Below are 24,458 nucleotides of genomic sequence, written 5' to 3' on the forward strand. Positions count from 1 at the left end.
ATGAATTTGAATGATAGCTCGTTTAGATTATTGGTAATTTTTGCCATTTAGAAGCTCTTTCGAGTCTTATATATGCTAAGCTAATCAAGTTCTATCAATTTCTCATAATTGAAGCCTATTGAAAGCCACAGACTTAGAGGTTGTCCTTCTTAATTTCCTCGCGGACAGCAGGAATGATATAACGTCCATAGTCAATGGCATCATTAAGGTTGTCGTAGCCACGAATGGAGATAAGCTCAGCTCCCAGCTTAACATAGTCAATAATCGAGTCCTTAATGGTTTCTGGCGATCCAACCAATGCAGTAGAGGCGCCACGGGCATTGGTGGCAGTCACAGTAGGGTACCAAAGAGCACGGTCCTGAACCTCTCCACGAGCAGCAATATCAAGCAGACGCTGGGATCCCACGTTCTGGGGAGCGGGAGCATTAGCGGGAACCTTGCCCACACCAGCGGCCCGGTGGCTGTTCAAGGCGTCCAATGTTCGGTGAGCCTTGGCCCAGGCAAGATCATCTGTCTCTGCAGTGATAGGACGGAAAGTGACCCAAATCTTGGGCTTATCTTTGCGGCCAGCCTTCTCTGCCTCTGCGTAGATACGATCGATCTGCTGCTTGGTCTCCTTGAGAGGCTCACCCCACAGACCAAAGATGTCACAAAGGGAACCACCGATACGGTATGCATCGTCGGAGGAACCACCCAGTGAGACGGGAATAGTGCCGTTGGTAGGGCGCACCTTGTTGCTAAATTGTTTGAAGGTATAGAACTCACTCTCCCAGTCGAATGGCTCGTCGGACTCCCATGCACGGCGTAGAATCTTAATGTAGTCTTCTTGGCGGCTATATCTTTGCTCTTTGTTTGCAAAATCACCCTCCTTCTGTTGCTCCACGTCACTTCCACCTGCGATGAAATGAACAACAACACGGCCGCGACCGAGTTGGTCTAGGGTTGCGAGGGCTTTTGCTGCCACAGTTGGGTAAATTGTGTTGGGTCGAAGGGCAATGATAACCTTGACATTTTTGGTGACAGTCAAGATAGTGGCACCGATGGTGAAGGGGTCGAATGACTCCGAGCCATATGGAATTAAAGTGTAGTTGTAACCATAATCATCTAGAGTTCTGGCATATCGAACGAGGTAGTCGGGATCGACGCCAGCACCCGGGATCGGGTTGAGCTCGGTCGAAGCATTGGGGAATGTGACGCTGATGAATTCGGCAGGCATTGTTGGGTTGTTTTGCTCTTATTATTTGATGGCAATTGATTTATTCCACTTTTAGGAGGCAAATAAGCCTCTTCTTATACTTTTTGGTTGAATCGGCACTAACCGACTATTCGGCCGTATGATGGATGGAACGAAGCCTGATAGATAATTGCGTCTTATTGCGAAGAAAGGCCCTGATATGGTAAATAGGACTGCTTACAAGTACACGTGTTGCCTGATTATTCCAAGTGTCTTCTATGGTGTAAAAGGTGATGTCGACATCGCATCAATGTACACAAAATCACGCAATCATTTTGTATCAAAATATCATCTTATCTTTTTATCCGAGCTTAGATAATTTTAGGTAAATTGATAGTCTGATAAATTTGATTCATATGCATATTATGCATTGATATGCAAGATCTAGGAATGTATGAGCGTTTTGGGCGACGGCTACGAGGTACTTTTTATCGAAGTATGTAGCAATCCTCTTATCCCCTTGTCCATTTAGCGCCTTGGCAAAATAGGTAAATGACACGAACCCTTAGGAAAATACCACGCACTTTTGCCTGAATTCTAATAATGATCATCAATTCTAACACCAATTCTAACAACAATTTGGGTCCGCTCTCCTAAAGATTGGTACCAACATTTAAGTAATAATTTTTCCAGGATGGGCCTAGATGGCCTTGTAGCCCCAATTCGTCCTAAATTTCTTTCCCTTTCCCTTCTGGTGGGATTTGCACCGCTTTTTACTCTGTACCTTTTCCAGATTATATAAGATTCCGCCTCTGTAGGTCCCTCTACTCCCTGCTGTAATGGCTCTTCATAAAGAGCTACCCGAAATTGACGTTGAGTGGTCTTAGACCCTGCTTTTTGTAGGATATCCTTGTAATATAATATTAACAATAGATAACTCAAGAATCCAAAAAAACTTGGCCATTCAGAGCGTAAACACAATGTATATGCGTCTCCTATCTTGCACGGAGCTAGTTCGCATGATCAACAGCTTCCATTTGATGATTATGATGATTAATCATTCGAGAGATAACTAAGAAGTTCCTTTTTAGGTGAATCTCTGAATGGCTCACACGTGATCTTCGCGCTAGCAGATGTCTTTGCTGGTCAATTTGGAAGACGAGGAATCTAGTCTGTAGGTTTATGAGTAGCATGGATAGTCAATAACGCAGTAACGACACATTATCCTACCAAGTAATACAGAGGGCAGAGTCCACCAGAGCAGTATAGAGGTTTTCATACAATTAATAACTCTTTCCACTCTTTTAGTGTCTTCAGGGCCTTTAAGAAGCAGAATCTTGGAGCTTTTGGCCGTGTTGTCCCACAGGTGCACAGTCGTAAAGTAGTTATCTATATAGAGAGTATACTTATGACAGCACTGTGGAGGGCCTTTATTGATAAGTTGAACCACCAAATAGAGAGAGTTAGCAATACTTAAAGTGATAGCAGAAGTAACAACCACAGCTAGCCATAGGTAATAGCTAGAGAGAGAGTTGGGGTCAAATACTTAAGCCAATCAACCTCCACAATAGACTTCTGCCGGCTTTCTCGTGTTCAATATAACGTATATTCCTTGTCAGCCATAGTAAATAGCTTATAGCCTTGCTAAATTGGTTTATGCGGCATCTTGAATGTATGTGAAGGCCGCCTAAAACCATTGATCATTGACTTATCAATAGCAACAGCATTTGAGGGTTCCCGGTATTGAAGACATAGAACACGAATCCCAGTTGCAACGGGCCCTAGCTTATACTACCACCTTTCATTTGGCTCTAGATTTAACCATAAAGCTTCATCAATAGCAGCCTTAGGATGAAGATCAGAAACAGATAAGATTTGATTAATTTGCTGAACGGGATAGAATACCATGAAATCCGGAGGTAGACTTTGGAATAGAGTGGCTTCGAATCTTGCTGCCAATATACATTTTCCCTCCCAAATTCATGCACTACCATATACATAAGCCCTTAATATAGCTATGAAATCCACGCTCTCAGAAGGTGTGGTATCAGACCACTTTCTAGAACCTACAGAACTTGTGCCCTTCAAGTATGCATATCTGTCTTGGTGGGTAAAAAGCGCAATCAATTCGGTGTTAAAAGAGGGGACAGAAGCTACAAAGGCTCTTAAAACCTCTATTTTCACCTAACTTGACGTTCGAAAGTTGCATTTTGGGGTAGCATATCAGCAAGTTTTAGGTCTGCTAGTAGCAATTTTGGCGATTTTGGCGATTTTTCGGGTGGTAAAAGAGGAGATGAGGAGATGTTATTACATATGAGCTAAATGGTATAACTGTCGCTCGCTTAGCGAGCGTAGCTAGCTAGTCGCTCGTTACTGAGAACAGTGAGCTCCAACGAACCGCTACTCAACACCGTAGAAAATCCACCGGGTGTAGTGGATGCTACGATACTGAATACTGCGATTGTTGTGAAGTCTGCTTTTGCATTGATGGAAGAACTAGCTACTTATAGTATATGGGCGCCCCTCTGCTCTGGACGAATGTCAACATTCGTCCGAGACAGAAGAGACGGTGAAGACGGGACATTACTGTCGCGAATGCGCATCGCTCAAGGGTGTCGTTTGCGATGAATGCATATCGTTCAAGGATGCCGTGATATACTAATCCAGTTCCGGAGTCGCTGTCTCGGCAGAAGCTTTTTCGGCCGAAATACTTTCCGTCTGTTGATAGCCTTGTTTCTCGGCTGTCGCAACAATAACCTCATCTATGTAAGAATCACGGGAATCTGTACTAAGTCGTGCGTACCAAGATACGTATAAGGATAATAGAAAGTGGGTGGAGTTTAATGGATTGAGATTAGATGATAAGCCAGTGAAAGCTAATAGCTCATAAGAGTGCTATATACCAAGACGCTAAAATGTATAATTTTGCGAATACAGATGGATACTGCACTGCCGGAAATGCGGGGTTGCTTTCATACTAAAAAAGGGATATATCCACTTAAATTTGGATACAAGATGAAGAATAGGCATGATCCTGGAAGAACCTGGACATGCTATGCGAGCACTTCGTTCAAAATCGTTCTGCATACTTGAAAGGTTAGTAATACATCCTCTAGAGTTCTTTTGGAGCATCAAGCTACGTATGATGTGACTTGGATTTCTGATTTGTTTTGGCCCGCCAACCCATCAAAAATTCAACTCTCCAACAACGAATGAGTGAACAGAATTGGATTGAATTGACTTGACTAAAACTTTTTTGAAGGTATAGATTGGTTGGTTCTGTGGTTTTTCCAAGGTTAACTTCCATCAGCTGCCATTGTATGACATATCTGTACTAGGTAGCAGCTAGCTATGCTCATTTGAATGATCCTGTGAAGGCAAATATCTCAAATTCTCTTCTCCCGACCTCAAGGTATCTGGTAAACGAGTCATTAAAATCGTCGCTCTTGGCAAGCAATGTAACGAGGATCAGAAATGCGATCATTTCAACTTCTGCGACACGACCTCCATAACATGCAAGAAATACCACACCAGGGTGATTCACACACGAAAAGCCGACAATGTTATGAATTAGATTGTGTCAACAAGCTATGTCGAACAATCAATGGACAATATGGAGCGCTCTGCTTTTCTAAAAACGAGTGCAATAAAGGGGTTGCTTCGTGGGAAGATATAGCGGACACTTAGAATTCGAATTCTGTGAAAAAGGTAGCGAGTATGATCCAGGCACAATTTTCCATGACAGTTCTGACTGTCGATACAACAATGCCGGGTGTAGGAAATCTGTGTGTAATTATACAGAGGGAAGGCCTGCGCGAGTGGGAAGTGTGAGGTTCGTTTCGATGCTGGACTCGTAGCTCTTATTGGCCATTGTGTTTGACTCCTTGGAAGAAATCTTCCATATTTTGTGAAATATATGATATGAGAATCAGAGCTGCCAGAGCATGATCAAAGAACAATTTCGATGATCACCTAGAAATAACTTTGGAAGTCCCGTAAGCTTTCATCACCTACCCAGGTAGGTACACGGTATCTTGGCACTATTAATGTACCATCCACTTCACTCCTCCGATCTCTCCAGGGCTGACAATGAAGCGCTAAGCCCCGCCTTGAATGGCTAAAGTCAACAGATTGAGGACATCATGCCCTCATAGGTAAGTAATGATTGTCCCCAGCTTTTCTGGCCATCAAAGAAAACGACCTCGGGATCGAGCCTTGATTGACCAGATTTGAATTTTAAGGTTACTTTATATAGCTACTTAGGTTTGGCTTCTTGAAAAAAAAAACCCAATATTAAATCCGACATCCAACTTCCGTCATCTCCGACCTCGACCTCGAGGTGGAGGTGTGCCAAGCCAAGCCCCCTTCCGTATTAGTGCTCCCTCACTGAGTAGAACTGCTCGATCCGATGATTCGAATTCCCCGGAACTAGGTGAATACTATTCTCAGTGAATTCAGTTCCAACAGTTAACAATTCTCTTAGTTAGTTAGCTGCCTACTAATAACACCTATATAAACCCCCTAAAGTAGCTTAGTCTCATTACGTACTTTCCTGAATAGTTAACTACTCATAGTAACCAACTACGTACTTCATTTCCCTCACCTTTTTTCAACTTTGTATTTGGTTCTGTTCAGACTCTTTTCTCAGAATGACGGAAATTACAATAACCTCTAACTCTTCGTCCAGCAATACAAGGTATGTCTGCACCGCTTACACCTCGCTTGGCCATTGCTAACTCTTTCTGTTTTCTAGCTCGCATGCCCTCAGTTTCTGGGCCCCCGAAACTTCTGGAAGTTCTCAGTCTGTCTATAAAGGATCCCTGACGGTCGATCGTCTTGGATTTCTGAAGTCTTCCAATCGAGCAGGTGGGCCGGTTCTTTGCTCTCTTCCTGCATACTGTGAATCGGTGAACTTTACTTCGGGTTCGCGGTTTGATGACAACGCCGCGTTTATTGAAGATGAGACAGCGAAGATATTAGTAAAGCACGCTATTCAATACAAGTCAGTCAATGCGCTCGGCCGCAGGTCGAAAGTGAACCCCGAGCCTGAACCTGTTCCTACGGTCTTTGTTTTACTGCCGAAGAAGTTTCCCGCCGAAGATTTATACAAAGCTGCAAAAGAAATCCATAACAGCTTGTCAGGAACTTTCCCAGGGATCTCAATCGAGCTGATCAACGGAAAGTTGGACCTCCACCCCTCATGTTATCCAGTGTTGAGCAGCACATCAATTTTTTCTAAGTGGTATAAAATTTCCGGCGAAATTATTGCCAAATGTTGGCTGGGAGATTGGACAGCACTTGAGCTCTGGCATTATGGAGTTGAGCCCGAACCTACAAGAAACCCGATCACAGTTCTTATTAGCATCAAGGAAGGCTCAACTGCAAATTTCTTCACCTCGACGCAAAAGATCGTTGGAATTCTCGCTATGAACCAGGAACCGAATGCCGAAGTTCTTTTCATAAAGAACAACGTGAGAAATCATGTCCAGGATTCACAACTACCATGGAATGCATGTGGAAAGCAGGCTTTACCCGGGGTAAGCCTCGGTATTCACAATAGCAGCGCAGGAAGCTCTACTCTAGGGGGGAACGTTGAGCTTCGTTGGCCGAGCTCCCCAGTATGGCGGACCTATGCCATTACGTGCTTTCATGCCATTTATCCTCCACGGGGTCCTCATCGGGACAATTTGCGAAGAATCAAAGATTCAGAAGAAGCTCTGGACAAGTGGGAGTTCTCTCCATTACGGTCAAATTTTACAATCGCTCAAAGACCAGAGGAGGTTATCCTACGAATCGACCATCCCTCGAAAAAGGATATTGAGAGATCAATTGACGTAGCTAAAGTTGCACTGAAAGAGGAGGAAGAAGATGGAGATTTTCAGAAACTTCTCAAAATTAACAAACTAATAAAAGAGGGCTCTGACGAGTTTTTCTTGACACCTCTAGAAATCCGATCCTTGGATTGTTCTGTCTCGGTGATTGCAACCATGAAAGAAAGTCTCAACCATATGGTCAGATTCTACCGCAAGAAAGGATACATGCTGGGACATGTATTTTGTGGAAGTGGATTACACAGAACATGCTCGACAACAGATGGAAGAAGTATGATTTTAGATTGGGCGCTTGTTCACATTGGAAAGCATGAAGCAAGTGTGAAAGTATGTCTACTTTTAAGTCTTGTTATTTATCATGACTCCAATACTAACACTCTTTATAGCCCTTTAATTACGGTGGTAATGGAATATCGCCACAAACGGATTTCTTGGAATTGACTGTTACCCCCAAAGGATCCTTAGAGGCCACTGAGGGAAAAACGGTATTCAAAACAGGAAGGTCGACGGGATTGAGCCAGGCTACTTGGGGAACACTGTGTCAGGTCTCCTTTTCAAGAGAACAAGATCCTTCGGTACCCGGCGGATCCAAATTCAAAGCAACGTGGGAGCATTGCATTACTTCCCCATCTAATAAGCCATTCTCCGAGCTTGGAGACTCGGGATCACTGGTGTGGCTGGGTCGTGGACGAGTTGTTGGGATTCTGCATTCAGGGGGTGAGAGAGTCAACACGAGCTATATTACCCCAATCGAAGATATTTTCGAGGACATCAAAAGAATCAGCGGGGCATGTGAAGTTCGGATGAAGAGCCTGCCTCCTTGAACAACTTTCTCCTTTGTCAAGTATTCATTTTGTTTACCTCGAAGCTGCCTTTTATGATGTTGTATGATAATTGAGCAAAAATTACGAGACTGGTGCTCATCTTCTCGATCTCTCTCCCGGAGTACTAGCTCTAAAGTCAAGACGCTAAGTTAAAGGATTATTCTCCCCAGCACATGCTTACAAAAGGCCCACGTCGAAAAAACACGGGACGCCGAAGCCAAATATAGATATACCTGGGTCTTGGTAACTTCGCTGAAGGCGTCTATGCAACAGACTCCCCATTCTCGTATTTCCCGCTACAATGCTACTACGGCTCATTGTCAAATTTCTTCCTGCTCCAAAAGTTCATCACTATTTAGGTCCTCGGAATCTATGGGAGGAAGACGGTCATAGTTTCGATCCAAAATTGCATTTGTGATCGCTTGTGGAGGGTGTTATTCTGGAATTGAACTGGACCGTCAGCCATACATGATATTGAATAAAAGAACTTATAGATAACTCGGTGACCCTCGCATGGCTTACATTTTATGAAAGCTGGGGCTCTCAAAAGGAGACCTCCAGACTCGTGCGAGGGAAAAGTGCACCATGATGTTCCCCGTTAGGATATATTGAGATGAATCTTGAAAATGTCCCTTGATATGGATGAAGAAAAAGAAAGGTTTCCATAGCAGGGTGTCGTTCGCCTTCGAAAAAAGCAACAATAGCTCTTCCACAAAAGAAAATTCCAAGAAATAATGCGACAAGAAATATGATCGCCTGAACCCTCTCGGCATTAGAGTAATTAGGAACGGTGAGCCTGTCGGCAGAAAGCTCATCCAGGTCGGCATAATGATACATTTATTGCGGTGAATGAGGTATATACGCATTTTATTACAAAAGCTGTTCAAATGGAGATTTGACGAACCCGGTCCGAAGTCATCTCCGAGCCCTAACTATCCCCGATGGCGGGTCCCTCGGAATTAAGAGATCTGATAAGAACAGACTTCAGAAGCATTGAATCACAAAAACTCATACCGAGGTCGCTTTACCTATGAGAGTCCAAAGGTCAATATTTCAGAAGGCTGCTGTCTTTTCGTTCTCATCATTCAACCTCCAGCGAAGAAAGCTAGCCAAAATCCACAATTTACCTACGATGTTGGACGCAATTCACACAGTAACTACGGGGAATGACCCGTCCTGTCGACTTGGCTCCTTTCAGCCCTACAGAGTTGTCATCGTTGGTGGCTCTTACGCCGGTTTGTCCGCTGCATTGACTTTAATAGCACTCAAAGAGGGTCGTGAAATGCCATTTGCGTCGCACGGAAACTATGCCCACCTAAAACATGCACCACAGGTGCGCAACTTAAATATCACTATACTTGACCAGAGAGATGGCTTCTGTATGAGAATTTTATACTTCAATTCAAGCAGTAGTGTATTAATTATCTCGCAGTCCATACAGTAGGCGCGCCACTCGCCCACATCTCGCCTACACACGCAAACTCGATGTGGAAACAATATACGGGATTCAAGGAGTTCATGAGGCCGGATCTCAGATTTCTTCAAGGTACTGCAACTTCTATAAATCCAACAACTCAAACATTGACCTATGACGATGTCCATGGAATGTCACAATATCAGCCCTATGATTATTTACTTGTGTCTACTGGCATGCAACGAAAATGGCCGGTTACGCCCAAGGCAAATAGCCTGCTGTCATATTTAAAGGATGCATCCGATTACGCAGACTCAATCAAAGTGGCCGGAAAGCTAGGTGTGGTGATTATAGGAGGAGGTAAGTCATAACCGATCAAGCACCTGGGCATCATTTTATATTTCATTCTAACAGGTTTACGTGGCAGGTGCTGTGGGTGTTGAGTTTGCTGGGAAGATCAAGTCCCATTATCCAAATGTGAAAGTTATCTTGATTCACTCGCGAGACCAACTCCTTTCGAATGAACCCCTTCCAGACGAGTTCAAAACACGAGCCCTAGAACTTCTACAGAACGAAGGGGTTCGAGTAATTCTTGGACAACGTGTAACAGCCGATGAGCTTCCCGATGGGACATCATATATCAAATTCCTAGAAGGTAACCAAATACATGCTGGCCTAGTCCTGATGGCTGTTTCAAAAGTCAGCCCCGCCACTTCTTTCGTGCCATCTGCAAGCCTTGCCAAAGATAAGACTATTCTTGTGGATTATCGGTGCGTATTCTTCTACTAGCTAGAAAACTATCAGATACAAGGACTGGATTAACGCTCATGAATTCTGATTAGGCTGAGAGTGATGGCGGGGTCCTCTCCGTCTGATACAATATTTGCCGCTGGTGATGTTGTACAATGGGAGGGGATGAAATTAGGAGGCAGCGCAATGGTGATGGGAAATGTTGCTGGTGCTAACATTTATTCCTCTGTGTTGTCGAGGGAGAACATATGCCCACCCGCCATGGAGGAGTGCCCTGTAACACAACCGAAGATGGCTTTATCTATTGGTGATAACGCCATTTGCTTTGCTGGTGGCGACTCTGAGGTCCAGCATGGAGCTGATATAGGTGAAGCGTATTTTGGCTCTGACATGGGCTGGCAAAGTAAGTCCAACTCTCTTTCTCAACTTTTTTTTCCGCTATCCGCTGACAAAAAACCAACATTAGGGGTATTGGTTGGTCTTGGTCTTTGGAAACACAAATAAGGCAGATCTAGGGAATAGGAATAGACTAATGATTGAGTATTGATTCAAGATTGTTTCTATCAGAGAAGCATCCTAAATTAGAGCCCGAACACATGCTAAAGCTCTAAAGAGCTGGTCTTACCCCTATGAGAAAATCCCTGTTCATCCTCAAATCCAACTTGTGCAGACATAGTTCTTATCGTCCCCGGATGATATTGATCTTTTTGTAATGATACATAGGTGGAGTTCTAATACGCGAAATCAACTATGAGTCTATGACAGCATCAAGATGCCCTTTACGGAGTAGGTATTAAAAGGAGATTGTTGCCGAAAATAGCATAGTTCTTAGAAGGCAAGATTATGACAGCTTACAGCGCGGTAAGGCTTATTTGTAGTCCCCGCCACTGTCCATCATCATGCCATCCTTTCGGATCTTATTGGACGCCAGAAATGTTTGCTAATCGCTTCCGGTTCAATCTGCTTAGGCTTCTCCCACTTCGATGGCCAATAGCATTTGTAGCGACGATGCTTATCAAACACGAACAGGGCGCACATGGGACAAAGATTCACAAATCGTGCCTATCTCCACTATACGAAGATGATTGGCTGTGATATCATGATGCCTCAGCCTCACTGTCTAACCTCGCTACTCCCAAACTTTGGATCCATTCTAAGACTAAGTTTCTGCGATTACAGACATCGATAACCCTCATATGAGAAACCAGCCTTTCGATATCACATGAAATTATTATTTAACCCAGCATGGCTGCTAGGACGACCCTGTCTCATGACGATTACACGGTCGGATGGGTATGCGCCCTGCCGCTGGAAATGGCGGCTGCGAAACTGATGTTGGACACAATCCATCCGAGCCTGCCGAGTCTATCAACCGATCAAAACAACTATATCCTTGGCAATATCGGGAAACACAACATCGTCATTGCCTGCCTACCAGGTGGCGCATATGGCATTGTCTCAGCTGCAACAGTGGCGATGCAGTTGCTCTCGAGTTTCCACTCTATCCGCTTTGGTTTGATGGTTGGTATCGGTGGTGGTGTACCAAGCAGCAACGCAGACATTCGACTAGGCGATATTGTGGTGAGCCAGCCAAAGGACACATTTGGAGGCGTGATCCAATACGATCTTGGGAAAGTGTTACATAACGGTCGATTTCAGCGGACCGGGATGTTGAACCGGCCCCCGAAGGTTCTACTGACTGCTCTTGCCACACTACAAGCACATCATCTTACAGAAGATAGTCGGGTTATTGAATTTATTTCAAACATCGATGTTAAGACACCACGGCGTAAAGCCGCGAATTTTACTCGTCCTATCCAAGAGGACTGTTTATACCAAGCGGAATATGATCATGGTGCACATGATACATGTGTGGATTGTGACCAATCAAAATTATTACCTCGAGCTTCGAGAGACCATGATGAGCCAGTCATTCATTATGGACTCATTGCATCTGCGAATCAGGTGGTGAAAGATGGCAGACGGCGAGACCAGCTGGCTCAAGACTTAGGTGTATACTGTGTGGAAATGGAAGCGGCGGGGCTCATGAATGATTTTCCATGTGTGGTCATTCGAGGCATATGTGACTATGCTGACTCACATAAGAATAAGCAATGGCAAGGGTATGCGGCGGCAGTGGCGGCAGCCTATGCTAAAGAGCTGCTTTTGGTGGTTCCAATCAATCAGATTGATAACACTCCTCTAGCACGAGATATTCTGGCAGACTCTGGTAAGGGGCTCTAAATTTTCTTCTTTAGGCTCTCTTCTCCTTTTAAGTATATTACTAAATATATTTAGTTGATCGCTTCCAAATACCTCTTGATCTTACTACTGTGCCTGTGATCGAAAATTTTGTAGGGCGGCAAGCCGAGCTAGATCGCCTATGGCAGTATTTCAAGCCGGCAGATTTCCAACGACGCAAGGTCGCGATTCTTCATGGGCTTGGTGGAATCGGAAAAACACAGCTAGCGATTCATTTCGCACGAGAACATAAACATGATTTCACCGCTATATTCTGGTTAAGTGGTAAAGATCGAGGCACGCTCCTACAATCATTTAGCTCTATCTTGCCTCAGTTACCCGGGCAATCGCAGACCAGCGAGGTAATTGGTGACGAGGAGCTAGAACAACGAGCTAGACAAGTATTGCAGTGGCTAGCAGATGACGGTAACTCTCGCTGGTTAATCATTTTCGACAATATTGATCAATACTCTCCAATCGATAGCGGCGCTAGGAAGGCATATGACATTGGAAAGTTCTTTCCCGCAGCAGATCATGGCTCTATTATTATCACCTCTCGACTTCTAGCGCTTACTGAACTAGGAGAGTCTATTCCAATCCACAAACTTGACTCGACGGAAGCTATTCAGCTTCTCTTAAAAAATAGCGGCTTATCAACAAACAACACTATGAAGAACCCTGAGAACAGGCTAGGTATGATGATACTTGATATATATATTTTGATAATGATACTAACAAAAGTAGATACTCTTGCCCTCGCTAAGCATCTTGATGGATTACCATTAGCGATTGTCATCGCTGCGGCATTTATGCGTCAGACTGGCACTAGCATCGCTCAGTACTTGGAATACTATCAACAATCATGGTCAGACTTACAGTCAAAATCAGGCCCTATGCGTCAATATATGCAAGGAAATATGCTAGAGACATGGATGATATCATACCGTGAGATCCAGAATCGAGCCCCAAACGCAGCAAAGCTTCTCCTGCTGCTTGCCTACTTCGATAATCGGGACATTTGGTATGAGTTGGTGGAAAGTGCTTCCAATAGCCTCGATGTTCCAAGCTGGCTTGAAAGAATAATATCAAGCGAACTTACTTTCAAAGATTATGTGAAGCCCCTCATCGAATTCTCTCTCCTTGAGACTAAGCAACAAGAAGGGAGCTATGCAATGCATCCTGTGGTACAGGACTGGTGCTTTTATATTGCCAGCACCGAAAAGAATATGACCCCTAGCCAGCTTTCTGAGCTAGTACTGATATCAGTCGGATGGGCAGTTCCTAGTGACAGCGAAAGGAATTATTCAAAGCGTCAGCGACGGCTTATTCCACATGCAAATGTCATTCTTCTTGGTAAATTCCATGGTGAGAACGTTAGTATATGGGGGGCATTCCATAGGCTAGGGGATCTCTACTCTGACCAGGGCAAGCTTAAGGAGGCAGAGGAGATGTACCAGCGAGCACTGGCAGGTAAAGAGAAAGCCCTAGGTCCAGATCATACATCCACTCTTGATACTGTGAACAACCTTGGGAATCTCTACAGAGATCAAGGGAAGCTTAAGGAGGCAGAGGAGATGTACCAGCGAGCACTGGCAGGATATGAGAAAGCACTAGGTTTGCAGCATGAAACACATGCACCCACTCTTAATACTGTGAACAACCTTGGTCTTCTCTACTCTGATCAAGGGAAGCTTAAGGAGGCAGAGGAGATGTACCAGCGAGCACTGGCAGGTAAAGAGAAAGCCCTAGGTCCAGATCATACATCCACTCTTGATACTGTGAACAACCTTGGTCTTCTCTACTCTGATCAAGGGAAGCTTAAGGAGGCAGAGGAGATGTACCAGCGAGCACTGGCAGGATATGAGAAAGCACTAGGTTTGCAGCATGAAACACATGCACCCACTCTTAATACTGTGAACAACCTTGGGAATCTCTACAGAAATCAAGGGAAGCTTAAGGAGGCAGAGGAGATGTACCAGCGAGCACTGGCAGGATATGAGAAAGCACTAGGTTTGCAGCATGAAACACATGCACCCACTCTTAATACTGTGAACAACCTTGGTCTTCTCTACTCTGATCAAGGGAAGCTTAAGGAGGCAGAGGAGATGTACCAGCGAGCACTGGCAGGATATGAGAAAGCACTAGGTTTGCAGCATGAAACACATGCACCCACTCTTAATACTGTGAACAACCTTGGGAATCTCTACAGAAATCAAGGGAAGCTTAAGGAGGCAGAGGAGATGTACCAGCGAGCACTGGCAGGATATGAGAAAGCACTAGGTTTGCAGCATGAAACACATGCACCCACTCTTAATACTGTGAACAACCTTGGTCTTCTCTACTCTGATCAAGGGAAGCTTAAGGAGGCAGAGGAGATGTACCAGCGAGCACTGGCAGGATGTGAGAAAGCCCTAGGTCCAGATCATACATCCACTCTTGATACTGTGAACAACCTTGGGAATCTCTACAGAAATCAAGGGAAGCTTAAGGAGGCAGAGGAGATGTACCAGCGAGCACTGGCAGGTAAAGAGAAAGCCCTAGGTCCAGATCATACATCCACTCTTGATACTGTGAACAACCTTGGGAATCTCTACAGAGATCAAGGGAAGCTTAAGGAGGCAGAGGATTCGTACCAGAGAGAACTGCCAGAAAGTCAAAAGGTTACGGGTCTCAATGCTAAGAGGGCACGGCGGGCTATAGGTAAATTTACTCGATGGTTTAAATAACAAGAGTGAGTCAACTGCATACCCACAATGGGTCTGAGAAGAATGACCATCTCACTGCAATATGTCCTCTATATGAGTCTGCTATAACAATACGGCGTTGCTGTAGAGCTGGCCTCCGCCAAATTCCTGATACGACCGAGGCCTGAATATATGTATTCTTGGAAAGGAAATTTACTCAAGACACGAAAATTTACTCAAAATCCTGAGTCAGCCATATTCCCTCAAACGCCTTTTCAACCACGTAACTTCCTTTAGATCCCGTCATCGGGTAACTTGGCACATTACGAAAAAAGCGATATCGTCGGCTATGTTTGGTGAGAATATCCTGTGGTAGATCAGTTAGACCAATCGGCCTGGTATGTTTAGATCTGTAACACTATATATACGGATACCCTAGTTGGTATTTTACTTGTTCTGATTCATACAATTCACCCTTGGGCATTAATTCCCGGATTGGATTTTGGATCTCCGAAATTGTGCAATCTCCGATGGCGTATCCAGGTCCAGTACTACTGGGTAAAACTTGCAGAATCCTGACTCTATGACTGTCCAAACATGTTCAATACGCGCATTGAGAGACACTAAGAATTGTAGTGTAGTGGAAAGTGTTTACACAGTAGCTGCGCTCTTGGCACTGCTATCTCCGAAGAAACCACCGTATTATGTCATCTCTTTTCTCCGAGCCGATATCATCTCCGAATCCCGATCTTCTTACATGTCACACACCATCATGGATTATACTGAGAATCAGACCACCGCTCTGCTAGATGCACCTCCTGATTCCAGCACTAGCAACAAGGTTCCAACACCCATGCGACGTCGGCCAAGAAAGCCCATCAGCTGTCAGTCGTGTAGACAGTCAAAATTGCGATGCGATCGCCAATCTCCATGCGCTACATGTAAGCGACGGAACTGCGTTAGTTCGTGCATTTATGCAAATGGTAAGGGAATTCCCCCAATAGTGCGACTTCTAAATTCCCCAAGTAGTACCATTCGGGGGGAATCTGCTATTCCGCACTCACTGCCGCATTTACTATCGCAACAACCGGGCATTGGGATAATTTCAGAACCTCATTTACCTTTGGAAGCCAATCAAGAACGGCAAGATGTCACTTACGCTCGTTGGGATGCAATTCTCCAGCGACCAACTGACCAAGCAGACCGCCCCGCGCTGAACCAGTATGATCCTTTTTCCAGGTCCGGGAATATCTGCTTTCCCTTCCCTCTAGGCAACAGCCTCAGTATGGCGGAGCTACTAAGAATACTGCCCCCAAATCATTGCTGCGAGTATTTTATAACGCAATATTTTATGCATCTGTCGCCGTTATTCCACATCCTGCACGGTCCAACTTTCCAAAAACAATACCAAGCCTTTCGGGAGAACCCTTCCAAGGTAGACCTCTCTTGGTTAGCATTACTTTTCTCAGTGTGCGCGGCAACGGTCCAGACAATGGAAGACGATGATATTGTACTAGAGGACCTTTGGCCAAAAGAGACTGCGACTCGTGATACGGAGGCTCTCTCATATCAGTATCGTGTTGCCGCCATGCTCTGTCTCTCTAAAGACAACTTTTTGTTCCGGCATCACCTTAATACGCTTGAGGGACTGTTACTTCTTGGTGAGTGACGTCATGAACTCATATATTTTGGGAAAAAGGCTTCCAACCATCAGCGAAATAAGTGTACACAATCAGTCATTGTGAAGGAGTAGAACGCAGCTGGACATTGCTAGGTATACCCTTCCATCCCAACAAGTTTTATCTAAAAGCTAACCCAAAAAAGGCATAGCTCTGAATATAGGCATTGCTCTCCGATGCAACGTTCAGATCCAAACTCGACCGGAGACGTTGAATTTTATTGAGATTGAGCGCCGCCGTCGCTGCTGGGCTGGAATCCTTCTTCTTCACACCAACCAAGCAATATCATTCAAAGATATCGATATGTCTTTCCTTCTCGATATCAAAGCAACAATGCCCACAGATGTTAATGATATTGACATCACGGAAGAAGCCGTTATGCAGCCATCCAGCCAACCAACACAGATGTCCGTAATGAGGTTCAAGATCCAACTATTTCAACTTTCAAGCCGGATCTGCCGCCATCTACTGAGTCAACCATATATGAACGAGGAGACTTTGGATACCTTGGATGCTGCAGTGGCCAGAGAGCAGTCTCAGTGGGACTCTACTTTCCTTTTAGAAGGCAATCCAAGTATACTGGATACCTCAAATTATGCACACTGGTGCATTTTACAGCTCTACGCACATCAGCTCTACCTTCTTCTCCATCGCCCTTTTTGCCACAAACAATCATCTAGTGGCTCCAGATTTCGTCAAAGCTCCCAAGCCAAGTGCATATCCTCCGGTGCTGCTTTATTGGATCTTCATCAGAAATTTTTCGAACTTCCAAGGCTACGTCACTACCGTTGGTATGTTTACGGCATGACTAGCTTCTATGCCTTACATGGGGCTGTTGCATTAGCATCATGTCTGCTTGATAAGGACGACGAGACATTTGACTCGACCTCGTATCGAGCTTCTTTCGATGCATCTATAGCACGATTCGATTTACTTCAAAGCAGGAGTGCAATTTGTACCAAGGCCTACCCAATCCTAAGCCACCTGCAGTAAGTGGAATAAGCCGTTCTTTTGGAAAAAGTCGCTTATAATATTATAGGTCCATGATGTCTCCGGGACAATTTAAATGGTCTACTCCTGTAGATTACCAGTTCAGAAATAATTTTGACGACTGGATTGATGCAGTGCAATGGCTCAATCCTGATTCCGTGAACTGGGTAAGCAATTTGCCAGATGAGTGATAATTCGCAGATGACTAACTTTGTCTTGTTAGGATGTCTTGGAGGGTTTTATAACCACAGATGCAAGCCCATCTCTATAACTAGCACTAGTTAGGCCCTTTCCAAATTATGGAAAGAATATTTTTAATGATCCAGTTCAAAGAGTACCCGAGTCGAAGCACGATTCCTCGCGAGTGTTTATCTAACTATCAAGTCAAAACAGATGCTCACTCCCCAAATCTGATTAGGTCTTCTTCCTACATTGCGGAGCATTCACGACACTTGTTGTTTCTACAACAGCTACTGCAGAAACCAGTACTATCCTTGCATGACTTCTATTCGTTTTTTATATTGTTTCTGTGGAGTCATGGTGACTCCAGCAAGCCTGCCCAGGTTCTGGATTTTTCATGTACCGTGTATCTCCTATGACTGATCTTGCCAGTATAATTATATTTATTAGGCTTGCGAACGTTGAAGTTCACTGCGATGATTTAGAAACAATACTGATTCAACCACCGAAGAGACTTGTGGAAGCTACCTGAAAGCATATATGGAGACGGCTGGTGGCGCGGTCTTTCACCCCGATGTTGCTGTGAGTTCTGCCCCTTCACCAACTCCGACGTGTTCTTGGAGCACTTTTCTTTTTTCTATAGCCAGCGTTAGCGGGCCTTTGGCTTGAATTGAACCTATGTGGCTTTCAACATCACCTATATGCTCTTCCTTTACTGGTCCCTGCGCGTCAGTAAAAGCACTAGCTTGTTATCTCTGGTTGCGTCAACTTATAAGAGGTCGAAGCTGTTTTTGTGGGAGAGAGGAACCGGCGCTAGCAGCTAGATATGCTTATAAGAAAAGATGGATTAGCTTCCTTTATAATATTGCTTCTCTTGCTGTACCTTACTGCTTCACTAATTAGAATTACTTTGCTTCATTGAACGCCCTTACTTAGAAATCAGACGAATCCAAAGTCATTAAATTTCATTCATAAAGATTATCCTGGTATATCTCCTGCCCTATTCTATAAATCTCCTGATTCCACATGTAGAAATTGTAGTGCTCGAAGTGCTAGTAGCGTCTTCAACTCTCCATGTGCATCGTATCCCGGTCCTGTTGCAGTATTTCAAGATTGACTCAAAACTTTGGAAGCAGTGAAGATGTATATGACCCATTCTCATCTTTACCATCCCTTTCAGCCCGGTTTACACCTTCTTTGGATACCAACTTCCCGACCGGGGCCAAAAGCCCTTTGTCACCAATCTGGTTACCGACGACGTTATGGATATCATCTTGGAGTTGGTCGATTTGATCAACTCCTGTGACTTTTGTTTTCGAAAGGGTATCTATCGCAAATGCATATTTATCAGCTTGGACTTGGACTTGGCTTCCAAGTTGTAAGTGCTTACCTTTTGTCGTATACGATGCCTTGTTATCACCTTTTCCAAACCATTTTAGGTATTGGTCCTCGATCCATGGAACCCATTTCTCGTATTGGTCTTGGTAGTTTTTTTTAGCCCATTCAGTATAGGTCTGGTCCTTTTTGTCATTTGACGCAAAAGGTGTCTTGGCGGTGCTAGATTTGACATCCATCGTGTGTATCTGGCGAGGCAAGAAAGAAATGCTCGTTATAATTCAGAGTTGGGGATGCTGTTCTCGAGATTTGCTGAGGAATAGCACTAAGAAGATATGTGGAAATGGTGGATTTATAGACCTACAAATTCCCTGTGTTGATATCTAGATATCATCTACTTCAGGCTGTGACGTATATGGCGGCGGGTAAGTTTCGCCACTTTTGTGTTTCCTTATGACTCGCTTTAATATCGATGTCTTCTTGCTATTGGATATAAATTGGAGATAGATTGAATCTCCCAAGAGCCCAATATCTACGTTCGTCATATTCTCATCTCAAGGTCTACCACCTGCTCCGGTAAACACTTGGCAAGATCTCTCCCGACATGATATTCGCCTCAGATCCAGATCGAATGGATGACGTGGAAATGGTCTATAGACTTGGTCATCTGCAACTGATCAGCCTTTCAGTAGGTACCATTTGGCAGGTGTCAGCTCCGAGGTTGACATACTCAAACAGAACAGCCCATCTGGGGCCACATTACCTAAGCAAATGCCTGTTATTATTTACGAAATATGGATAGTTGGTTTGACACCTGCCAGTTTTAGTCTGATTTATTCAATTAGTGCAGTATCGAAACAACCTTGGAATTCCTGTGTCGACTACGGTAGCAGCAGTATCCCGGCCTTGGGAAGTCGGCAGCCCTGGAGCAGTGTCAGCAACACTTGAATGGTGCAATAATCTTGCTACCTAGAGATACCATAGTGGTATCTGGCTTCCCGGTGGGATATCTACCAAGATAGGCCGGTAAAGATTGTGTAGCCGGTCAGGATATTCCAATCTCTGGTGCCTATGAAAGACACCATGGCTCCAAGGTTGAATGGAGCCTTCACACAAAGGCTGCTTTCGGAGTAGGTACAAATTATGTAGTCAGCCCAGGTGGGGGCTATACGCCCGATAAGGCTACCTAGGTACCAACCTAGGTATACATATGGACGTGTGTTGTGTCTAACCTTCCAATCTTGAAAGCGAGGTCAACTACCATGTCTAGGAAGCCGAAAATAAAAAACATACATGAGTCAAGACGTTCCAGAATTGATTTCATGATTCTCAACACCTGTGGACCGTATTGCGACAAAATCCTACCGGGTATATGGGTACCTAGGAACCTAAGAGCCTCACCAAAAAGTGAAGCACCTGAAGTGGCCCTTTTTACCCAATAAATTCCAGGGCCAATGCACAGGTTCAAAGCTGAAATTTTAAATTTCGGCGTAAGAAAATTACCGGAGATAAGGATCCTTAAATGCGTGTGTCCATACTTCGAGGTAAACAGCGAAGAAATTCAACTTCAAGCTGTTCTTAGCATCTAAAACCACATTGTTACAAGTTGACTCTATCATCAGCCGAAATTGATCAAGATTCATTGTAAGGTCCAAGGTCAGCAGTTGCAGCCTTGGAAATCAATTTTGTCAAGAAATTACAGTAGAGGTCATTATAGAAATTGACAAGTTTGTTGCGTTTATGGAGTACATTTAAGTTATTCTGAGGTCTTGATATGCGTTGAAGTCGCAGATGCATCTGACATGGGCGTTCACCTGGGCAACTATTAGTCCCTATTGAGCCCTGGCGCCTCCAAAAGCAGCGATCTGCGTTCCCTCCACACTATTGAGGTCTATGCTTCCAAGGTTATCGCTAAGAAATATGATGTTTCAGATACAGCTCTCCGGTAATTTATATGAAGGATGAAGTATGTTTCAAGCCCTGGAGTATCACTAGATACATCCTCTACTTAGGTACTGATTTACATACCCCTGGGAACCTTGGAATTCAGCTTCAAAGTTAGAATAAGGTGACATTAGACAATAGATATTACTCTGAGCGGAGTACATTTCCGCTTAGATTCCATGTTTAGGTCAAGATCCACTAGTGGGGAATGATAGATCATATTAGTACAGAGTAGTCATTCAATAGGGGTTTTGTATACTTCAATGTATCAACTCCGAACTCCGGGACTCCACTAGATCAGTGTATCAGTGGGGCGGAAGCCCTAGTTTCCGTACTTCAACACTCGGATGACTTGATCGTAATACTCAGATTTCGACTTGATTCCATGACTTTCTAAGTTACCAAGGTTTCTAAGCTGGACAAACAAACATTTGAAGCTGCAGTTTGCCTTGTTCTGGTTAATTTCGCCGATATCTTAATCAGGCCTCATTCGCTCCAACTCTACAATCCTTCCTAATCTGGCGACACTAGACCGATCGTGATCGTGATAGTGATCTGTGCAGGTCCAGACCCAGACCTTGGCATATATGATTTATACACAGATATGTTGAGAAAGTAGATGGGAGTAGATATGGAGTGAAGGAGTAAGACGGGGTAGATGTAGGCTGAAAGTGGAAAAGTGGAATCAGAAGTATAGAGTAGAGTCTTATACACGTTAAGCATGACGTGTCTTTATATCCCAGAAAAGAAGAAGTATTTTTGGTTGGGTTTTGGGTGAATCACATCATATCATTTTCTTCTTTTCCCCCTTTCTATTTTCTATTTTCTATTTTCTGTTTTCTGTTTTCTCCTTACGAAACTCCCCTTACGCTGAATTCTCTCTCCATATTCCATTTCCCATTTCCCATTTCCCGTTTCCCGTTTTCCTAATCCTTCTTCCCCCTTCCCTCTTCTCCTCTTTCTTCTACTTCCACTTCCACTTCTCTATTTCCCCATTTAATATATTTTTTGCCACTTCATCTTGTAATCCACTTTCTGAGGCCTCCACTCTCTTTGCGCCCCCAAATCTGTCAACTTCCCCGGTCGCTTGATCTACTTCGACTTCTACTTCCACTTCCACTCCTACTCCGCAACTTCTACTTCGACTTCCATATATCCCATTTATTCCAACTCAAGACTAGCATGGAAGTGTGAAATAGCCTATAAATATATTTGTTCACGCATGTTTCTTTGCCATGTTTCATCTTCCCTGGCCCTCTGCGATCGGAGGAAAAAAGATAGTCGAGGAAATCAGAATGTTGACCCAACAGTCGCTGCCGCCAGTAAAGCGCAAGCGATCCGACTCTAATATTTCTGAAGCTCCCACGGCTAAAGCTCGTTGCGACGAAGATTCCATCTCTCCATCTCTACCGGCGCAGGTCGCTGAAGAGACCCAAGATGCCAAACTTAACCACCCCACGCAATCGTCTGTCAACATTCCATGCCCTGCGGCCCCGGTCGCCGAACGGACTTTGAATACCAATATGCTCCGCGAAACTCTCACAGGCCAGATCGGCCTAGAGGTTTTGTTGAAGCATCAGGAAATGCGCCAGATCGACCAAGAAATCGCCAAGTGCCAAATCGCGCTCGAGCAACTGCGCCGATGCGCTGAGATTCCTTTCCCAGGATCCACTGTCACCGGTCCCTCGTTGGATGTCAGTAATGGCGTTGGTCCATCGCTTCCCAAACATACCGAAATACAGTCGCCCGCGCCTTGGGGTGTCACCGAAGGTCCGTACACACGCCATTATGCGCGGTGGTTACTTTCCGATCCGCGCTTCGACGACGCACGAGTGCTGTATGAGACAGGTCCTTCTGTCGCTGACCCTTCTACTGCCCCAGCCATGGCTGGTCGTACAACTCGCAACTCCCGGAGCACCCGCGCCCTGGGCAATCCCCCAACTGAAACCCCGTCCACTCATCCTACAACTGGGCCGAAGCTAGATCTTCCTTACGTCCTCATTCATCGCGACTCGGACAATACCATTGTCAAGCTTGTTTGCCCCGAATGCAAGGTTTTCAACTTTGCGAGCGCCCAAGGTTTCATAAACCACACTCGTCTCTCACACAACCGTCGTATCAACTCTCATCAACACGCTGCCGACGAATGTGGCCAGCCTCCCACCAGTGAAGAGATCAACAAGGATTATGAGATGAAGTCGACTCACACCAAGGCTATGGCCCAATTCAAGGCCACCAAGGGCCAGTACAAGGCCTCGATGCTTCCTGGTGCCGAATCTCTGTACAAGAACCCCCAACGCCCGCAGCGCAAGTCCCACAAGAAGGTTCAACCCGCACCTCTTGCTGAACCTGAGACCAAGTTCCCGTCGGGATCGGTACATCCGCTAGTTTTCGCGCCTGACCTCAAGCGTCCCAACTGCTTCGAGACCCCGGCGGAGCAGTTGCCCTCGACGGGCCTGAAGCCAAGCCTAAAACGCCGTCGTCCTGAAACCACTACGGTGAATGCCTCATTCACACCATCGATGGTAACACCCCACCTCTCCGCTCTGATTGAGAGTAAAGGTGTCGGCTTGGACATGGCAGAGTTGATCAAGGATGCCAAGTGCAAAATCGGAACCGAAAAGATCACCAAGTTCGTTATTTCAGACGAAGCTGAAGTGAAGACATCAAAAGTGAAGTCTACAAAGATCGTGAAGACCTCTCGCGCCGCAAGAACTTCATCCGTCATGGAAACATGTGGCAAGAAAGTCCCGATTACCCGGGAAACTTGTGATGAGGATGAGCCACTTCGCGTGACCACTGGTGGAAAGAAGATGGTGATTGACCGCAAAACCGGCCATCAAACTCTTCAAACCACCGAACCAACTGGTGGTAAGACCTGTTACCTCAACAAAGAAACTGGCCGTAAGACGGTGTCCGTGAAGGAAGCAGCTGGCGCACAGCCATCATCCAGCAGCTCGGGCTCGAGCTCGGAAGTTTCCAACTCCTGGGAACCGTCCGACGATGACCAGGCTCCTAGCCTAGTCAGCGATGACGAAGATGACTGTGCGCTGGCCTACGACGCTGCCACCCCTTCCCCTGAGGAGATGGATGCCGAGGAATTCCGCATCCAGGTGGGCGAAGAGATCTAGCTAGCCATAGTTAGCGGGCACTTGCCCCATCAGTATCCATAATCACGATATCTTCCACTCCAATGCTTCACTATAACTTCTAATTTCAACCAGGAGTATGCCTACGATAGAATTCAAAGTCGAAGCTTCAAAGATTGGCCACTGTTCTATTTACTATTGTATATAAGCGTGATGTACCTAGATATATTCAGACTGGTAAAAATAAATAGTATCGCATGATCGTTGGTGAGAACGTTGTAACCTTGAACCTCTCGAAGAGCACAGAGCGAGTCTAGAAACCT

At 45.0% G+C, this 24,458-nt stretch overlaps 7 protein-coding genes across 7 annotated transcripts; 5 read left to right on the forward strand and 2 right to left on the reverse strand.

Moving 5' to 3' along the window:
• Nucleotides 1-133: 133 nt before the first annotated feature.
• Nucleotides 134-1,216, reverse strand: N7495_005547 (LLM class flavin-dependent oxidoreductase; the record flags this gene model as incomplete). Its single annotated transcript, XM_057208198.1, has 1 exon — nucleotides 134-1,216. One exon carries the CDS (start codon nucleotides 1,214-1,216, stop codon nucleotides 134-136), a length of 1,083 nt encoding a protein of 360 aa, XP_057061972.1.
• A 4,607-nt stretch (nucleotides 1,217-5,823) lies between these two features.
• N7495_005548 (uncharacterized protein) lies at nucleotides 5,824-7,829 on the forward strand (the record flags this gene model as incomplete). Its single annotated transcript, XM_057208199.1, has 3 exons — nucleotides 5,824-5,870; nucleotides 5,928-7,332; nucleotides 7,392-7,829. The coding sequence occupies 3 exons, from the start codon at nucleotides 5,824-5,826 to the stop codon at nucleotides 7,827-7,829; spliced, it is 1,890 nt and encodes a 629-aa protein (XP_057061973.1).
• A 1,132-nt stretch (nucleotides 7,830-8,961) lies between these two features.
• Nucleotides 8,962-10,497, forward strand: N7495_005549 (putative pyridine nucleotide-disulfide oxidoreductase AMID-like; the record flags this gene model as incomplete). The annotated part of the gene is made up of 5 exons (XM_057208200.1): nucleotides 8,962-9,208; nucleotides 9,262-9,603; nucleotides 9,671-10,013; nucleotides 10,086-10,396; nucleotides 10,460-10,497. 5 exons carry the CDS (start codon nucleotides 8,962-8,964, stop codon nucleotides 10,495-10,497), a joined length of 1,281 nt encoding a protein of 426 aa, XP_057061974.1.
• Nucleotides 10,498-11,238: 741 nt separating this feature from the next.
• Nucleotides 11,239-14,960, forward strand: N7495_005550 (uncharacterized protein; the record flags this gene model as incomplete). The annotated part of the gene is made up of 3 exons (XM_057208201.1): nucleotides 11,239-12,223; nucleotides 12,292-12,927; nucleotides 12,979-14,960. The coding sequence occupies 3 exons, from the start codon at nucleotides 11,239-11,241 to the stop codon at nucleotides 14,958-14,960; spliced, it is 3,603 nt and encodes a 1,200-aa protein (XP_057061975.1).
• A 730-nt stretch (nucleotides 14,961-15,690) lies between these two features.
• On the forward strand, nucleotides 15,691-17,778 carry N7495_005551 (Zn(II)2Cys6 transcription factor; the record flags this gene model as incomplete). Its single annotated transcript, XM_057208202.1, has 3 exons — nucleotides 15,691-16,579; nucleotides 16,743-17,586; nucleotides 17,637-17,778. The coding sequence occupies 3 exons, from the start codon at nucleotides 15,691-15,693 to the stop codon at nucleotides 17,776-17,778; spliced, it is 1,875 nt and encodes a 624-aa protein (XP_057061976.1).
• Nucleotides 17,779-18,885: 1,107 nt separating this feature from the next.
• Nucleotides 18,886-19,341, reverse strand: N7495_005552 (uncharacterized protein; the record flags this gene model as incomplete). The annotated part of the gene is made up of 2 exons (XM_057208203.1): nucleotides 18,886-19,094; nucleotides 19,158-19,341. 2 exons carry the CDS (start codon nucleotides 19,339-19,341, stop codon nucleotides 18,886-18,888), a joined length of 393 nt encoding a protein of 130 aa, XP_057061977.1.
• A 3,000-nt stretch (nucleotides 19,342-22,341) lies between these two features.
• On the forward strand, nucleotides 22,342-24,177 carry N7495_005553 (uncharacterized protein; the record flags this gene model as incomplete). Its single annotated transcript, XM_057208204.1, has 1 exon — nucleotides 22,342-24,177. The coding sequence occupies one exon, from the start codon at nucleotides 22,342-22,344 to the stop codon at nucleotides 24,175-24,177; it is 1,836 nt and encodes a 611-aa protein (XP_057061978.1).
• Between the last annotated feature and the right edge of the window lie 281 nt (nucleotides 24,178-24,458).

Source organism: Penicillium taxi (genome assembly GCF_028828555.1).
Source record: "Penicillium taxi strain IBT 34144 chromosome Unknown utg000004l_segment0_segment0, whole genome shotgun sequence".
Classification (NCBI taxonomy): Eukaryota; Fungi; Ascomycota; class Eurotiomycetes; order Eurotiales; family Aspergillaceae; genus Penicillium; species Penicillium taxi.